The 17,928-nt window shown below is 39.0% G+C and overlaps 1 protein-coding gene across 3 annotated transcripts in view; it reads left to right on the top strand.

Annotated features, from left to right (window-relative positions):
• The window catches only part of macrod1 (mono-ADP ribosylhydrolase 1), a 105,418-nt gene extending 90,234 nt beyond the window's left edge, over window positions 1-15,184 (top strand). Inside the window, exons 6-11 of one of the 3 annotated variants that reach the window (XM_026358071.1) lie at window positions 1,838-1,959; window positions 4,316-4,346; window positions 6,846-6,919; window positions 9,645-9,726; window positions 11,285-11,314; window positions 14,771-15,184. In XM_026358071.1, coding sequence (XP_026213856.1) covers window positions 1,838-1,959; window positions 4,316-4,346; window positions 6,846-6,919; window positions 9,645-9,726; window positions 11,285-11,289 — 314 coding nt within the window. In that variant the 3' untranslated portion in view covers window positions 11,290-11,314; window positions 14,771-15,184. The other 2 variants (XM_026358070.1, XM_026358069.1) reach the window with 2 other exon arrangements.
• Window positions 15,185-17,928: the final 2,744 nt, after the last annotated feature.

Genomic DNA, 17,928 nt, shown 5'->3' with positions numbered 1-17,928 from the left:
GCTAGATACATGATGTGAGAGCTACAGCTGAAGAGAGAACATCTTTGGCAAAATGATACACCCGCTGGCGGCCGTATTAGAGGTCATCAGCTTTTGGCTGATAGTACTGTTTGGCCAGGTAGCTTGCAGGCTAATTGGACAGCAACACCAAACAAACAAGCAGATTTCCGTTTGGACATCAATCTGCCTTTTCTGACTATTAACTTTATAATTAATGACTAATACCCCAAACATTGAGAGTTTCCTGCCCAGTTATACATTCATAAAATATTTGCATGCCTCATCTAAACCAGTGACAGGAGTGTCTTTATGGCTGCCCATGTGTGCTGTTAAAATAAAACATTAAATTATATTAGTGTACTGTACATGGACGATGACAAAGAAAGCCGTTTGCTGAAAGCCAAACACTTCTGAATACTAAAACCACTTTTTCAGTTATTTAAATGAAGATGAAGTCAAAATGAGATGTGATTGCTGTCTGCTGTGGAGCGAAACATTACTGTGGGAAATGTGAAATACATGCTCACAACTTAAGAGCCTGGCCTGCAATTTGGACGTGAGTGTGTTCCTGTTCGTCAGCGTGAGTGTGTTATTTTTTCCTGGTCAGTAGGGAAGCAGGCATGACTCACATGTACACAGGAGGTCCCCTGGTGTTTGATATATGTAAGTATAGGGTTACTTTTCACAAAAGTTTTGCTTTGAGTTTTGCTTAAAAACAACCATTAGAAGTCAGAAAAGCAACAGCAACCCTCCAGTCTCCTCCTCCACAAGTCCTAATGTCACATTCACATCACGTCTAATGGGTGGAAAAAGAAAGATTCACATGGTTGCAGCTTGTGCACCATCACATCACAGAGAGACTCATGTGAAATGAGTGTATTGGATCTGATTTTTCATGTATTGATGTTTAGTTGTGAAGAGGGACTATTGTTGCCTGGTCATCTGAATATTTTATAGTACGGGGGAATGCCTCAGGCACTCCAATACAGGCCATAAAAGACACAGAAACATCTATAATGTACATACGTGATAAGCGGTACATATTGTTAAGCTGCAGATAATTCATCCTCACACAGTACCACGCTCTGTTTAATGACAAAAGGCAGAACAACCTGACTACCATGCAGCATGAATTAAAACAGGAGAACTGGTGATGTGAGACCATACACTATATCCACTAAATATGGATTTAATTGCATTGACTTGTGAGGTGTCCATGTTTGCTTTGTTTTCAGGTGCAACCATATTGTTAAATGCTAGATTGGATATTTTGGAAACCTTCAATTACACTAACTATTAAATTACATGAAAACAACATTAATGCACCAATTAAAAAAGTGATCTGTTCCCATTTGTTATTGAAATCAGCATGAGCAAAGTTAATCACTAATGCACATTGCAATAAGGTTGCGATGTACATCAGTCTCAGGAAATGTGCTACTGCAGCAACAAATGTTTGGAAAACAAGCCTCAAGCCAAATGACCGCCATAATTTGTTGGGCAGAAGTATTGTTTGAGATGGGAGAGATGATGTGTCTGTTTTAAATCAGGGTAGAGACATGCAGTACGTTAATGCCTTTTACTCAGTTCAGGACAAATAATACATTACAGGCCTTTTATCTTAACTGTACGTCATTTATGTGACTGATGTTCTTTATTAATTTTGTTAAAAGTGTGAATATATTTTACATGACTGATTAATAAACAACAAATAACTAGAATTTGACTGGTGATATTGTTTAATGTCAAGTCATATTTTATTCTCATATCTCTCACATTGTGTTAAGGACTGCTTCATCTTTTATTCTCTTCTCCCTCTCTCTCTCTCTCTCTGCAGATGTGATCCACACAGTTGGTCCAATTGTTCACGGACGAGTAGGAGAGCAGGAGAAGACAGCACTGAGATCATGCTACAAGAACAGCCTGAAAACAGCCACTGAAAACGCTGCTCGTTCTGTGGTGAGATGAAGTCATGATGGTTTCTACTGTATGACAAAAAACAAAGGCAAAGGAAAACAAAAACTGAGGACGCAGTGAGTTGTTTTTTGTTGCAGAGAGAATGAAGTAGGACAGAAACCTGAGAGATTAGGTTAAAAGAGAAAGACACGAAACAAGGAGAAAGCGACACAGACAATGACAGAAAGGATCCAAGGATAAGAGGAGAGAAGGAAAACTGAGAGGGGAGCTGCAGGTCGTGTTTACTTGTAGGGAGTCTGTATGAAACACACCACGCGGGAGGTTTCACAACAAAACAAGGTGTTAAAGTCAAAGAAGAACAACATAGCAACATGAGAATAAAGCAAATGAAAAGTTTATGACTAAATTGAAGAGATTCATCCTGGTCACTGTGAGCAGGCCTCACACCTCACACTCAATTCAGCCTCCGAGTTATGTTTTTTTTTTACCATTTTAGGCATTTTGTTATTGCTTGACTTCCATCGAGTTACCTTTCAACTCAAGGTGAGCCATGTCTGCTTTCACTCCGAGTTGCCAGCTCCACACTATGGTTAAACGAGGAGATCTGGCGATACAGGGAGCCTCTTGGCATCTGCTCGTACCGCAGCGTTTGACAGCAGGTTGAGAATCTGCCAGATCTGATTTAGTTTGAAGTTTACCAGCTGCTTTTCTCAACTCAGAACCAGGGACGTGGCATGAACCTGCCTGACATGGATTTCAATAACTCAAAGTTACAATCCTTTAGATTTTTATTATATAAAGCCCAATATTTGAAACTTTTTAGCAACACCATGTATTTACTTGTAGTTTTCATTGTTATTGAAATAGCCCGCTTTTCAAAATTGGTTTTAAAAACCAACTCACTCTCATAAAATGTGCAGCCTTCATGTACCTAAATGTTACTGTTTGTAATTGTATCTTATTGAAGCCTCCTGATTTACTGTAGCCTCTCCTGGAGCCATATCAGCAATGTGCTGTTACTGTTAATGCAAACAGGACATTTACTGCTGCAACATAGGTTAAAAATTGTCAAGGCTCCATCTTAAAACAGGCGCAGACATTGTGTACACTGAGTTATTTGTTAGTTATTGGGTTTCTGTATTGATTATTGGATTGTTCCCGCTGTCCATATGGGTCGCAGATCAATTTTAATTTCTGTAATCCCGAATGGTGAACAAAATACAGCCTTGTTTAAAAAGGTAGTGTAAGATTTAGCTGAACCTTCTAATATAATAGTTAAAAAATAAATGAGAATCTCTTCAAGTTAAATACATTTAGTAAAAGATCAACAGAATTTTTCAACTCTAATTCACCATATCTTGCTGATATGTGTTTGAAAAATAGTAACAATATGAGGGATTTTAAAAGGACTTTGGAACATACCCACTTGATTTGGCTAATTCAGCCAGCTGAAGCCTCATATTAACTTTAGGAATAAAAATAACTGAAATTGCTTTAATTATTTGTAAGATCTGATAAGAAACCAGCATTGCTTTTAGTTTACACATTGGCATGGAAGAATTGTTTTTAAAATCTGATATAAATTTGATTTTTGGGCATTTTAAGTGCTTTTTATGCAGTAAAAATTGAGAATTCACAGGAAAAGAGGGAGCAAGAGTTGCAACAATGGCTCCCAAGCATCCCAGGATCTGAACTGGGGGCATTATGCTTCATGGTCAGCATCACAATCCCTAAGAGAATCATTTAAGGACATAAAACTATTCTTCATAAACATTCAGCTGTTGAAACACAGGTGGCTTTTATTGTGGAGCAGCCACAGTGAGCTGTTCTCAATGTAAACAGCTCCACTAACCAGTCGGTCCTGCTGTTTGTAAAACTTCCACAGTTACTGTACTTACTGTAATCACATGCATGTTGGTTTTCTGTTTTACAGGTATACCTCATTTTGGACGTAATTCATAGACCTACAATCTTAAATTATATCTGCTGTTGTCATCAATTTAACCAGGATTGAAATTATATAGATTACAGCCCTTACTGTTTCAGCTAAAATATAATAACTTACATTCTATACATGAGTATTTCCTCACCACACCCTCCTTTATAATTACTGTTATAATGCCTGGTTAGAGCCCAGCGCTCATGTAGCTGAGGAAGGAAGTACTTTCACACCAGGCCTCGCCAACAAAAGATGATTGGCAGCGTGGTCTTTAAATAGATGTGAAAGTCAGAGAGAGAAGAAAGGCTGCCATGAAAACAATCGGGAGAAAGACTCCATCCAGATCCAGCAGAGAGTGTGATTTCTGTCCATCGGTGTGTGAGTGTGTGTGTGTGTGTGTGGCTGTTATGTGATCAGCAACAGATTGTAACCACTTTGTTTATCGTGTTTTCTCCGCAGGCTTTCCCTTGCATCTCCACTGGAATCTACGGTCAGTGTCTGTGTTGATGTGTGCGTCTCCTCCAAAAACCAGAACAGATGCATTTTCTTCTATTTAGTGGTGTGTGTGTGAAAATTAGTGTAGTTTTCATGCTTTTAGTTTTTTGGCTCAAACCGGTGATTTTAGGAAAAACACATTTTTCTTGAACAGTAACATTATATCTGTGTTTTCTCGTGGTTATACGCTGCACACACTGGATGTGTTTTTTTCCATCCCGTTTCCTGAGTGCTGAGCCACCCGGTGCCACATTATCTCCTGCAGCCCAGAGGCGGTTCTCCGATTAAGGCCTGGATTAAACGTGCCAGATTAAGATGGATTAGGCCGGAGATTGTGTCAGATTGATTGTAATCCCACTTCACACTTGCAGGAGAGAGAGTTAAGGATGGTGCTTAAACACTCCCCGGGGTGGGTTTGGGTGTAAGGGCCGGTTGTCGACACTTAGGTCCTGTTGTTAGAAAGAGAAAAAGGCCAGAGCTCTTATTGACTCGGTGTGTTCTTCCTCTTTGTTGTGACTGTTGTGTGTTTTCTTCTTGTGTGTTTTCTAGCAGGAGGAGTAACAAAAATTACATAATTTAACAGATATACAGTAAACTGCTGCAGTCACATGGAAAGGAAGCTGCTATTCACCTTTTGAAGACTATACTTCCAGGATACTTTCAAATTGAAAGAAAAACAAAACGCTTCTCTCTTTTATCTTGGCTCATTGTCTCCACTTTGGTGAATTTTACGGTTTTAGGTGTAAACTGCTGTTAAAGCGTGAAGCTGTTGCTCCACATGATATCACCAACTTTTTGATGTGATGAAACTGAAAAACAGGGGAGGGCTGGTGATGCTAGTCGAACACAAAGTAGCTTCCAATTATGCTAAAAAGTGCCTGTTTCACTACAACAGCTGTGGAGCAATGACAACACAAACTTTTATGATATTTAGTAACCTGTAGCAGAAAAAAGTAATCGGTTTACAGAAAAGTAGCTGTCACGTAAGAAAATCCTCCCTTGTTATGGCAGAGCACCCACACAAATGATTCTAGTTGATTAGACCTTATTGTAAAGCGAAGCTGTAATTACCAAACAAAGAACTGTCTTAATAAAGGTCTACTTTGTTCTACCACCCACAACAGGTGCAAAAACTAAAATATTACATTATTAAATGGTTTTGCTAAACTTTTGGTAGAAACTTAATTGTTGACATGATTGTCAGAAAATACAAAAATAAGAACAGATCTAAGACATGGAGGATACATGATACAAAAACATAAATCTTTTGTTAAATAATTGTAAAAATGCTTATACAAACTCTCTGGTGTTGAAATCTTCATTCATTCTCCTTGAATGTCAGTTTCTCAAATTGTAAATCCAGCAAACCTGTTTTCACTACCTAAGAAAGTTAATATGTCACCCCCTCTGGGACTCAAATTGACCTGATCGATTCCAATAAAAGAAAAATCAATTTGGCCTCTGAGAAATGTCTGGCCACTGGGTGTTTTTGTGCTACACAGGATTTCGGAGACCAGGGTTCACATCCTGCATCAAACGTGTGGTTAAGTAAGTGCCACTGTACACAACACAACCAAAGTCTTTAAGTGAATCCCAAATGTAAGGAGGAAGTAAAACATGATGACCATATAAACCAGTGTAAACATTTTGCAACTTTATACCTACCCTTCTTAAAAACATACCTTATTTAAGACCTATTTCCTGTTTGCATTAGTGCTACTGGATATAAATGGCATTTAAGATTAAAAGAACAAGTAGGTGTCAATCAAGTGCAGCCTGTTTGTGCCCACACGGTCCTGAGGACACTCTAATCAAGCATCATAAGTGAAACGTGTGTGGGTGGACCAAAGGGTGCACAGGCTTTAAAGTTCACTTATTCTATCAACAGTTATTTATTATATAATTTGCATAAAATAGTAGTCATGTAAAAGCAAACTTTGCTTTTTTTTTTTTTCAGTTAAGCAGTAAAATGGTTTATACAACAAACCATCGTGGGCCCAATTTGAAATATTTTATAATATCCACAGCAGTGTGAATACTGCATGTGTTTCATTTTCATGCTGAAACAATGCATTGTTCTGTGCTAATGTATTCCCCCATGTTCACATGTTGAACCCTCTCCTGTGATGTATGGAATAATTATTGTATCATCGCAGGGTGTGTGTTTGTTTGGGCCTGGTTAATGATGAATTTTCACTGCCTCTTTGTTGTTTTTCCAGCAGTGGGGATAATTTTCTTGCAGTAAAAGGTCTCGGCTGCTAAATGAATATAGAAGAAGCGCTGTAGTCTTTCTCCATCTGTCTCCTCGTAACCAACAAGTGTGTTATGTCTGCTTCTCGTTGGGATGAGAGGAAGTGAGAAAACACAGAAGACGCAGTGTTAGAATAGTGGAAAGAAGAACAGATACCTGTCTGAGAATAAAACACACAGACCTGTCACTGCACCTGTTCTTGCAAACTGTCTGTATATTTTTGATGTGTGTGTGTTTGTGTAGGATATCCACCTGAGCAGGCTGTGCACGAGGCGTTAGCAACTGTGAGGGAATATCTGGATGCGCATCATGACAAGGTGCGTATGTGTGTGTTTGTGTCTGCGTGATTGGCAATTTTTCCCTACCATTTCCTCCAGGCATTATTCCTTTCACAGCTGTTGTTTTTGTTTTTTGGAGAGAGCGAGGAGAAGGGTGTATTGAGAAAACACATGCGCACACACACACACAGTGACACACAGACACACACACTCCCAAGTTGTGGCTCTCGTGCTCATGGCCAAGTCTGTGTTTTAATTGGCTCCTTGCGGGACTAAACCCGACTAACACAAATACATGCACACACACTTTTTCTCCGGAGAAACGGCGAGCTGAGAAAAGACAAAGTGATGGAATAGATGACTGGAGGGGAGGGACGCAGGAGAGAGAGGGTGGGAGGGAGATAGGAACAAATAGGAAACTTTCCAATCAGTCGTTTACATGCCCTAAACCCACCTCCCATCTTCCTCTTTCACCTCTAAGGTCTCCTCCCACTCCTCTTTTCAATCTCCCTCTCCGCCTCTGCAACCGCCGTGCCTCCCAGAGAGGGTGTTGACGATGTTATTGTTAGCGCTGGTGTCTCGAGAGTCTCTGTAGCAATACCAGTCGACTGATGCCGTCAGCCGCTGCAAGCTCAACAAATGAATATTAAGCTCACAGAGGACAACAGTCAACAAGTCTTAAACGGCTGGAAATAAGACCTGCAAGACAAATCAATGAGACATTTATTTACATTCTGCTCAGAAATGGTTCCACTGTGTGTTTTTTAAGGGGGGGAAACCGTTTATTGTAAACACATTAGATGGAGTTTATTTGCATACATGTGAAATAAGAATGTTCACCAGAGAAAATTGGTTTGTTCTGTGATTGAGCTGCCTCCACTTTATGTTTTTACAGGGGTGGTTTTGTTGCGCTTGGAGTTCTGTAGGAGATGAAATAGAAAATTGCAGACAGACTATAATACAAAATGGTCTCAAGATCCGGGGCCATGTGCCAACACTCTGGATCAAGTTCAATAATAAAAGCATGAATCATTTATTTGTAAAACACCAACAAATTGGTTAGAAAATTCTGCAAGAGAGCAATATCCACAGCAGTTCATAAGTTTTATAGCTGTTATGATTTACAAATTGGATTCATAGTCAACTAGAAAGTTTCAGCAATAACACCACACAGTTTTCTCAACTCCTGTTTCCAAGGTCAGTGATCTTTTTGAACCACAGGCTTACAGTGGTCATAAAATCATATTATTGATTTCATATTATCATATTATTCAGTAATATAAAATTATATTATTCAAAAACATATTAGTCAGTACTATAAAAAACACGTTTAATCATTAAAGTTCACTTTGGGACTTTCTGTATGCAAACCTGTGAGTATCATGGAGTTTTCCAGATTCATGCATCCTAGAAGATGTGAAATGGGGTAGATTTGAGAGGATCCAATACATTCACTTGATGTTAATGTTAGCTTTAGCCTCTCAAGGGTCTCTGTTGAAATAGTATTAAAATGAGCTTCCAACTGCTTCCATTTTCTAGAGGCCATTTTGCATCTCTTCACGCAAACGTTTGCTTTAATTTGAATTTCAGTTGCAAAATGGAGGCAACTCAATGTGGAGGTCAGAGATTTCGAACCTTAGCCCAAGGGATGTAGTTACTTACTGCACATTTCTATGTCTTCCTTTTTAGACTCCTTTCAAATGCTGGTAATTGTGCAACAAGCTGAGACTGAAAAACATGGGCTGTGGGCTAGCAGCCTGCTGAAAGCACTGAGACTTAAACTCCCACACGAGCCAGAAAGGGATAGAAACAGTCTGCCTCTAAATTGCACTGTGTCACCCATAACAGAGAAACCACAACCTTTGTAGTGACATTAGCGTGGGAATACAGTATATAATATTTGAGTCGTCTGAGAAGTAAGAAGCTGCAAGCACACTTATACACTAAGTTTAATAATCAGGCTGCATATACATATATATATATATATATACTGTATAGGGCTGTGTACTGTCCTGGTTGTCCAGATATACAGAAACCTATTATAGACTGCAGAGCCAGGATCCACTGAACACAAGAGCAAGGAGCATAAAGATTGTTTATTGTCATAAAATAACTGCACTCACTCCACGAGTGTCTTAATATTATTTGAAAGCTATTATGTTTATGGCTCTGTGTGCTCTTTGGTGCACAGAATTTGGTGCCATGAGTCTATATAGAGTCATCTAGTGTTTGTTTCTCACGCAGTAATGAGAGAAACTGAGGGTCTAGTGCCAAACACACAGCGAAACACTCAGGGGCATGCACAAAAATACACGCAAGTTACTCTACTTCCACTGTGTGCACATTGATCAACACAGACACTAGTACAGTACAAGCACTTATAGACCTACACACAAACCCTTCTTCTCTCTAACCTCCTTTAATTGTCTCTCTCTCTCTCTCACACACACACACACACACACACACACTCTCTCGCTCCATACACTGTCCCCAGCATAGAGTATAATGAGCACAGTGCTGTGGCAGGATCATAATAGGGAGCTAATAGGGAAGTAATGGATTGATTAGCTGCATTCTCCTGATATCGCCACCGCACATTGTCACACACTGTCACATTGTTCGCCCACTGCTATTGATGAATTCACAGTTATTGCATATGCTTGTAATAAAGGTCACTGTGTGTGTGTGTGTGTGTGTGTGTGTGTGTGTGTGTGTGTGTGTGTGTGTGTGTGTGTGTGTGTGTGTGTGTGTGTGTGTGTCTCAGCTGGACAGAGTCATCTTCTGTGTGTTCTTACCGAAGGATAAAAAGGAGTATGAGCAGAACCTCCCGCTTTACTTCCCTGCTGGTGAGTTCTCTCTCCCTCTCTCTTTTTCTCTCTCTCTCTCTCACACACACACTATCACACTATAGACAGACACACATTCGCCCATATACAGTGATGACAGCTCAGCTTGATTTAGCTACACACACGAATAGACGTAGACACAGTAGTGTGGTAAATATTACACATCATCCACCGTTTGCTATTTGCACTATGCAGTACATTCACACGTTCTTTACTGACATAGAGTACACGTGACGTATATTCAGTTTATTTGCATGACCTTTTCTGCAGCTGACATCTTATTTGACACATTAATTAATTTTATTTCTTTTTTCACTCAGTTTAGTTGATCAGAACCCACATTTTGTTGATTGATTATGATTGTCATGTCGGACATTTATTCTAGTGAGTTACTATACTGTTGAATGCAAATAGCGATATGGGGTTACATATATTTCATGTAAGTTATTGTGAGAGTTGAACAGAGAAAAACATTTTTATTTCTTTTAGATTTATTGCGGCACTAAAATGAGAAAGTTCTTACTTTCGTTTCCTGATGTATTTATTGAAACAGGCCTTTGTGAGATGTAAGAATAAATCCTACACTGGTGTAAATACAATAACCAGGTTGAAGGAAACAATTACTTAAAACATATTTGTTATCAACTATAGTTCAGACAGTTTAAAAAAAACATTTTGGCTAATATTCTTATTTCCTTCTTTCTGAGAGTTTAAGAAGTTCAGTTATCATTCACATGTTTCTAAAATAATTATGGAGCTGGAGTCAGGACGCTGCTAGACTAGATTAACATAAAGGCTAGAAGCAAATTTCACAAATATTTCAATCCAGCACCTTTTAAAATTACTAATTAACACATTGAATCTCATTTGTTTAACTCACAAATGTGGAAAAAAATATTTTGTATGAGGAGTTGCTGTAACTATTATTAAGGCAGAACGGTGCTACTGAGCAGCGTCTCCAGCTGCATGTACAAATAATTCAGATACAGTTAGTGAGCACAGCTTCAGCTCAATTACATCAAACCTGATTGTCTTATTTATAATATAATTCTATACATTTAATTTATACTTGCACAGCATAGCTTGCTGATATAAAAAAAGCCAAAAGTAAATGCAAAGTCTGTATCTCAGTCTTGGATGTGTAACTCTGAAATCTGTTTCTAAAACACATAAGGTGCATTTCCACCACCCTCTGGACTGGTTTAAGACCGGCTCTGATATATCCAGTAGTATATGTAACCTAGGAAAACCAAGATTAGTGATGTTACAAATAAAAAGTATGTATGTATGCATACTAGTATTACAGTACGTCATGTTTTTTTACATAGGAAATACTTGAAATGAAAAGTGAAAAAACCAGCAGCCTGTAGCTGTTCAGCATCCTACTCTCAGAACAAAAGCAAAAGTTGAACTATTCATTTAATAATGTTTTAACCTTGTTGGAAGCAGCGAGCTACGAAAGAGTTAAGACCAAGTTCAGTGTTAGGAAGTCATCATTTCAGATGTTTCTAAGCCAATCATCTGTTTATTGCCTTCACTTCTGTGCCCACTGCTTTAGCCTGACCAATGACAGCAGCTTTTTATTCAGGTAACCAGCACACTGTGCATCAATGTGTGTAGTTTGCTCCATCAACAGAAATAACTGCATTTAGTCTGTAGTCGAGCAGTCCTAACCCGTGTGTGAAATTTTAATTGTGTGCTCATAGAGGGAAACCCTGACATTTCCTCCAACCACCTCTTGTCATATGTTTGGAATAAATCGCCTGCGTCTAAACCTCAGTTAAGTGAAATTAAATTTTATTCACTCCTGAATGTAATAGGCACTGCTGGCCTCAACCTGACTCGATTACAAACTGTTGCAGAGGAGAAAAATATTAAAAGCTCTTTCCTCTGTATGTGGAAAGTATCTCGTTTGAATGGGGGAAATAACCTTGTTTTAAACCCCCAAGGTTTCCCATTTATTCTGCATTTCCGTCCTGCTTTTCAAATAGACTAAAAGGGAAACAGAGTTGCATCATTGCAGATTGATCTGTACAATTAAATGAAGTTTAGCAAATACGTAAATTTTTTTTGTTGGCTCGAGCTGTGACATGATGACTTCACCCATTTGTTTTGATTACACTCGTGATTGATTGTGTTATAATGCCAAGCAGTCTGGGCTTCTTAGCATGATCAGTCATCCACTCAATTATTCAAATTACGCATTGGTATTACAACTGGAGTCTTAACCTCTAATGTCTTGCTTTACCGCTGCTGTAAATTAAACTAACCTCGTGCCTCCAAACGCTTTTGAGAGAGGGGTCTCAACCACCTCGTGCTTTCTGCTTTTAGAAGTTATTTTTACATACGACTTGGTACGAAGCTGCTGCTACAGCAACAAATTCAAGACCAACAAAACAATCAGAAAATTGATGAAAGGAAATCCTACAAATGTTCACCTTCACAGCTTTTGTGCACAGTCCTGCATCTTATTTTGCGAAATCTAAATTTCTCAGATGGAAGTGGGTCACTCAAAGGCTCATATCCTCAGTACAAAGCGCTCTACCGAATTAGCGCCTGTACAACCTCTTACGGCGCTTTTATGTCTTACAAAGAAATTACAATAATCAGACTTCATTCATTTTTTTATATATTTTAAGAGTTGGGTGATAGATACAGAACAGATAAATAAACAGGAATAACGAGAATTAAACACCAAATAATCATAACAAGCAGACAAAACTTCACAATCTACTGACAACAAATTGTGGCAGCATGAACAACAGAAAGCAGGGAGTGTTGTGTTTAATTTCAAATTAAATGAGAAATTTCATGGTCTCAGTGGCAGGAAAGTCAAAGCAAAGGAGAAATGCCTCTGGGCTTTGAATGTAGCACTCAGTATATCATTAATATGCATGCAGTTGAACAGTTCAGGGCAATATATATACAGTACGCGTGACGTTTAATTTCACACCTGTGTCCAAACAGAGTCTATACATAAAATATAAGCACAGTTAAATATAAAAGACAAGATAAAAGCATGCCATTAACTGAGGATTGAAAGCGTTTTACATACATGTCCTGACAGACGAGGAGTTAAAGAGGAGTACGAGAGAAAAGAGGAGCAGCCTATTAAAAACAAGAGAAAAATCCAATCAACTTTGCAGCCGTATCTCTCACATAAGCTTTAAACTCAGACACTGGGTTAAGAGTCTTAGTTTTTCTTTATCTTTATGCAGACAGTAGTGGCCGATACTAGAAAGGATTTCTCTCTCATTTTAATGTGAGCCTCAAGGAAGATCAATTGCTAAAAATAATGGGATCTCAATCTGTGATGCCCTTGTGCTGTTTCTTTATCCAAAAACCTAAATATACTATGTAGGGAGTTTACCAAGGACAGTTTTGTGGATTTTAATGTAACAATGACTTAGTAGAAGTATCCACTTCACACTAACATGCAGTATAATGTGCACTTTGTATGAGCTTCAAGGTTAAAGCTAGTGATATTCTGTATTTTATTATCGTGAAAAACGTTGCTATGAACACATCCTAGTTTAGTTTGATTCAATCCCACATACAGTTCATGATCGTGCTGCTGGAAACACTCAAAATGTGTATTTATCTTATGACAAAAATAGTCCTCAATAAGTACGCTATTTAGTCCCGTTTGACTAATGTTTGCTAAAAACTGCAGTGCCCAGCGCTTTTAGGAAGTTATTCAACCTTGTTTCATAGATAAAACTATATATGTGCAACCTGTTTTTCGAGATTTATGTTTTCTGTGGGAACAAGTGTAGTCAGGGCTGAGAGCTCAGTACTAATAGTAATAAATCTCTGCTCTTTGTACTTCACAGAATTAGAAAAAAGTAAGACTGGGCATTAATAATTGAGTCAAGTATGACCGGGCAGCAGGTGATTTCTGTTTGGCCTCTATGAAAAAGCATGTTTTTGGTTGGAGAAAATGTCCGTCAGTCCCTACATGTGATCTCCTTAAGTGGTTTCTCCAAATGTTTAAATAAACCTTAACAAAAATTAATTACAGAAAAAAAGTCGATTTATATTCTGAAAATCTGCAGTGGTGGAAATTATCAGTAATATATAGTATAATTAGTTTCATATTGCTATAACAATAGTTCAAATGAGTCAAATGTGTCATGTGAAAGGAAACACACAGAGAAGGATCCCCTGGTCTGTAGGACATTTTAGCATATTTCACCTTGTAGCTCTTTGTGTTTGTTATGCTAACTTTCCTGCATTAAATAGAAGACAAAGACACTAATTGCTAAACACTGTGAAGCATTATGAACCTAAACGCCCCATATTTATTCAGTAGTTTGAGACAAAAAAAAACTAAAAGGAAAGTGAATATTAGACTTGTATTTGCTGAGGTCTCCTAACATTTTTCTGTCAGCGTGTATATAGTTTGCCATAACTTGTTCATTAAGTCAGAATATATCAGTGTTGTCCGTACAGATTGAACCTCCAGCTTTAAAGTATCAGGGTTTGTTTGCTACTTCTGTGATGAATCTTAGTTTCCACTCAATATTTCAGCATCAACTCTTCACTTGAAGCATGAAATCAGCACTTTCACATCTTCACACTGGGTCAGATGATTAAAGAGGTGATTTTCCAGAGATGCAGGTGTGTCTCTTTAAAAAAAAAAAGTGTGTGCTAGCTGTTGGTGTCTTTCTCCTCTAATGGATGTGCAGCAGATTTGGTAGCAGCAGTGAGCGAGCAGTAGCGGTGCTTGGCTGGTAGATGGACCGGAACTGTCTGTGTGTGTGACAGAGCTGCTGCAGGCAGGCCTCCAAGTCTCCACTATAAACCTTATGTGTCTCCAACACCTGGCACACCCCACACCGGCTGTCTGTTAGATGTGTGTGTGTGCGCGTGTTTGCATGTTTTGAGTGTGTCTTTAGCCATGTTGGACAGACAGTAACTAATCCTCACTAACAGATCCCTCTGAAGCAACCAGACTCTCCACGGGCCAAAACGCTATTAACCACTGCACGACCGAGGTAAAGTGTTCTCTTCTCTTGTTTTACAAATGTTTTCTCTCTCTCAGCTCCCACTGAGGCTGCTCTCAAGAGTAAACTCTGAGCGGAGATTTGGTTGCTGTGGATACACATCATTACACTCAGCATCCACATTTCTCCTCTTTGTCGACACGGATCGAGCCCACCTTCAACAGGAAGATAGCTCCTAAATGGATGATTGCTTTTTTGACGTGCGCACTGGATCTTCTGCTCTGATCTTCTTTTTTCCCCACTAATAGTTGAGGTTGAGGTTAAGACCAGCGTTATGATGAAGGACTGTGTGTGTACCCTTAGCTGCACTCTAGGTTGACCTTTATTGTTAGTGATTAGTGATGCACCCTACAGCCCCATGAGTTATGCATCTTATGTGCTATTTACATATTGGGATTTCAGTGTGTGTGTGTGTGACAATGACAACAACTTATTAAAACAAATCAGACAGATTCCGACTTGCATGAATTGATTATTTCTCCGGATATGATGCGAGTCAGTGAGCTGTTTGTCACTGGGGAACACTTCACATGAATATTTCCTTCCTCGTTTCTCACAGAAGAAGAGACTTCAGTGAGAGGAAGAGTGACTTTATCTGTTAATAGTGGTGGAAAATAAAGTAAAACTACAGTTACGAGCTAGTTGTACTGTAGTTTTCTTGAGGATACACATTTGAGTATAGACTTTATATTTATATAGTTTTTATATTTATATCTGCTTAGAAATTTGCTTTGAATCATTAATTTAGTCTCAGTCACTATTTGATTAACACTAATTCACTTATACTAATACAGTATTATATACATTAACAACGTATCACTCATTCAGCAATGTTGTTTAATCCTTGATATTTAAGTACATTTTGATATGAATACTTGTGTAACATTATGTAAAGCTGCTATATTCTTGATTTTTTAAAAATACAAATGCATCTAGTGAGTGTGAAGATAATGTGACAATTCGTTCAGGTTCATTTGAAGTGATTAACCTTTAGATAATTATCAATTATCCCTCGGCTTTAGAAGCTTTTAAGCATCTCTATTGTTGTAGTAGAGACACCATCCGCTAGCAGATGAACATACTTTCAAGATGAAGTAATGTCTCGAATGCAGAACCTCTACTTGTAATTAAGTGTAATGACATTGTGCTGTTGCTACCAAATACTTTTCCTGCCAACAATATAATTTTACAGTTTTTGCTTTCAGAGCTTCACTTTGGTTTTTTGGGTTTTTTGTTTTTGGACAATCCTAGCACCTGTTCCTCTTTAACAACAGTCACCAGTGAACTCCCCTCTTCTCTTTGTTCCTTTTATTTCCTTTTTGTCTGCGTGCTGTCCAAATCCCATCTACCCTTGCTGCCTGTCTGCCTGTCACAACACTCCATATGTGTATTTATGCGAGCGCCATCATGCTTCTCCCTACAGTGCATCTGTATGAGTTTTTAATTGTTTGTTGCAGGATGTAGCCGCCACGTGCCGGCGGGATACAGGCGGTGATTTGTGTGAAGCGAAATGAGTATTTAGCGAGCCACCGTCCCGCCCCACGACTTTCATCTGCCAACAACCATCTTTATTGATTCCAAACAATCTGCCACGGTGGTGGAGATGCGCAGGGAGGAGGGAGGTGCAGTGTCGGGATAGAGTAAGGAGAGGGGATGTAGGGGGAAAACAAACTACAAAGAATATCAACAGGAAAGTGGGAGAAAGCACCCTTTTTTATAACCGCGTCATCTGTCACAAAGGGGATTGTCTTTCCTCTCCAGAGCTTTTTGATTCCCTCCCTGTCTGGGCCTCTGTTTCTTCTCCTTCCTCCTCCTCCTCTCATCTCTTCCTCGCTGTTTTACTCTACAGGATGGTGGAAAAAATAAACAGATGGAAGAGGGAGGGATAGAGAGACTGAGAGAGGAAGGATGTAGGAGTTCAAACTGAGAGAGGGGGAGGAAAAAATGGTGGGGATGAGAGGATGCAGAGCAGGCAGGAGGATGGAGGGATGGGAGGAAAAGAGGGATGAGAGCCTGATGAACTCATCTAAAGGCGCTCTGGGTTTTTTAATAAGCAGCAGACTGTGAAGCTTCTCTCCGACCAGTCACTCTGAATAATGAGAGAGAGGGAGAAAGAGAGAGACAGCGGATGAGAGGATGAAAAGACAACGAGACTCATTATCCTCCGACCAATTTTCATCACTGTCCTGTCAGTAATCTCCCTCTCTCTCTCCTTCTTTCGTTCTCTCTCGGACTCAAACAGTCCACAGCTCTGTTTGAGATGACAGATGAAGACCAATTACACTAACTGTTTCGTTAACTTGAAGGCTGATTCCCTGCCATCTTCCAGAACATACACTGATAATCCTGTTGGCCCTGGAAATTACTCGCTGCTCATAGCCTGCCAATACACCTGTGTGTGAGTGCAAATGTGTGTGTACTCTTAATACCTGGAATAGTTAAATACTGTGTGTGTGTGTGTGTGTGTGTGTGTGTGTGTGTGTGTCCCCTGCTTGTTCTGTTGACAGTAACTGATGGCAGTGAACCGTCAGGTGTTTGATGAAGCTTTATTTCAGACTGAAAACTGCTGCTGCTGACGTTTCCACATTTTCTTGCCACTTAAACATATTTGTTGCTTTTTCTTTCCCCTAAATCTGTAATTTTTACTCCCAGTTTACTTATTTCTCTGCTGTTGCACTAAAGAAGCTAAAGTGTTTTTTATACGTAACATAAGGAAAATATGTGCTTTTGGATTTTTGCTGAATGAAGGATTTTTTTTTCCAGCAAGCTCACTGGTTTGTGTTCCCTCATGCTGTGTTTCAGCTGTTTTGCAGGTCTGGGCATTGCAGTATCTAATATAAACTAAAATATATTAATAATTATATAGTTTATATGCAGGTTTTGTCAAGTACAGTAATGTGAGTTATCACATAAGGTGTCTCTCTTTGTGTGGGAGACAGTAAAGATGTTTTTACATGTATATGTCTATAACAAACGTTAGAACTTTATAATTAAATTATTTGTTTAACATGTTTCCTACCTGACAGCAGCCATTTTACTCACTCAGGGTAAAATTAAAATTCATTGTTAGACTCAAATTGAAAGAGGAGGGGGAAGCCACACACTGTAAAGACCAATAATTCGGCACATCTTGCCTCTTTAATGGTCCTGGTGAACCCACATAGGTGATTTTAATTATTTGAGATGATTAGACCTG

This window comes from Anabas testudineus, chromosome 10 (genome assembly GCF_900324465.2).
Source record: "Anabas testudineus chromosome 10, fAnaTes1.2, whole genome shotgun sequence".
Taxonomy (NCBI): Eukaryota; Metazoa; Chordata; class Actinopteri; order Anabantiformes; family Anabantidae; genus Anabas; species Anabas testudineus.
This window is presented reverse-complemented; position numbering and strand designations above follow the sequence as displayed.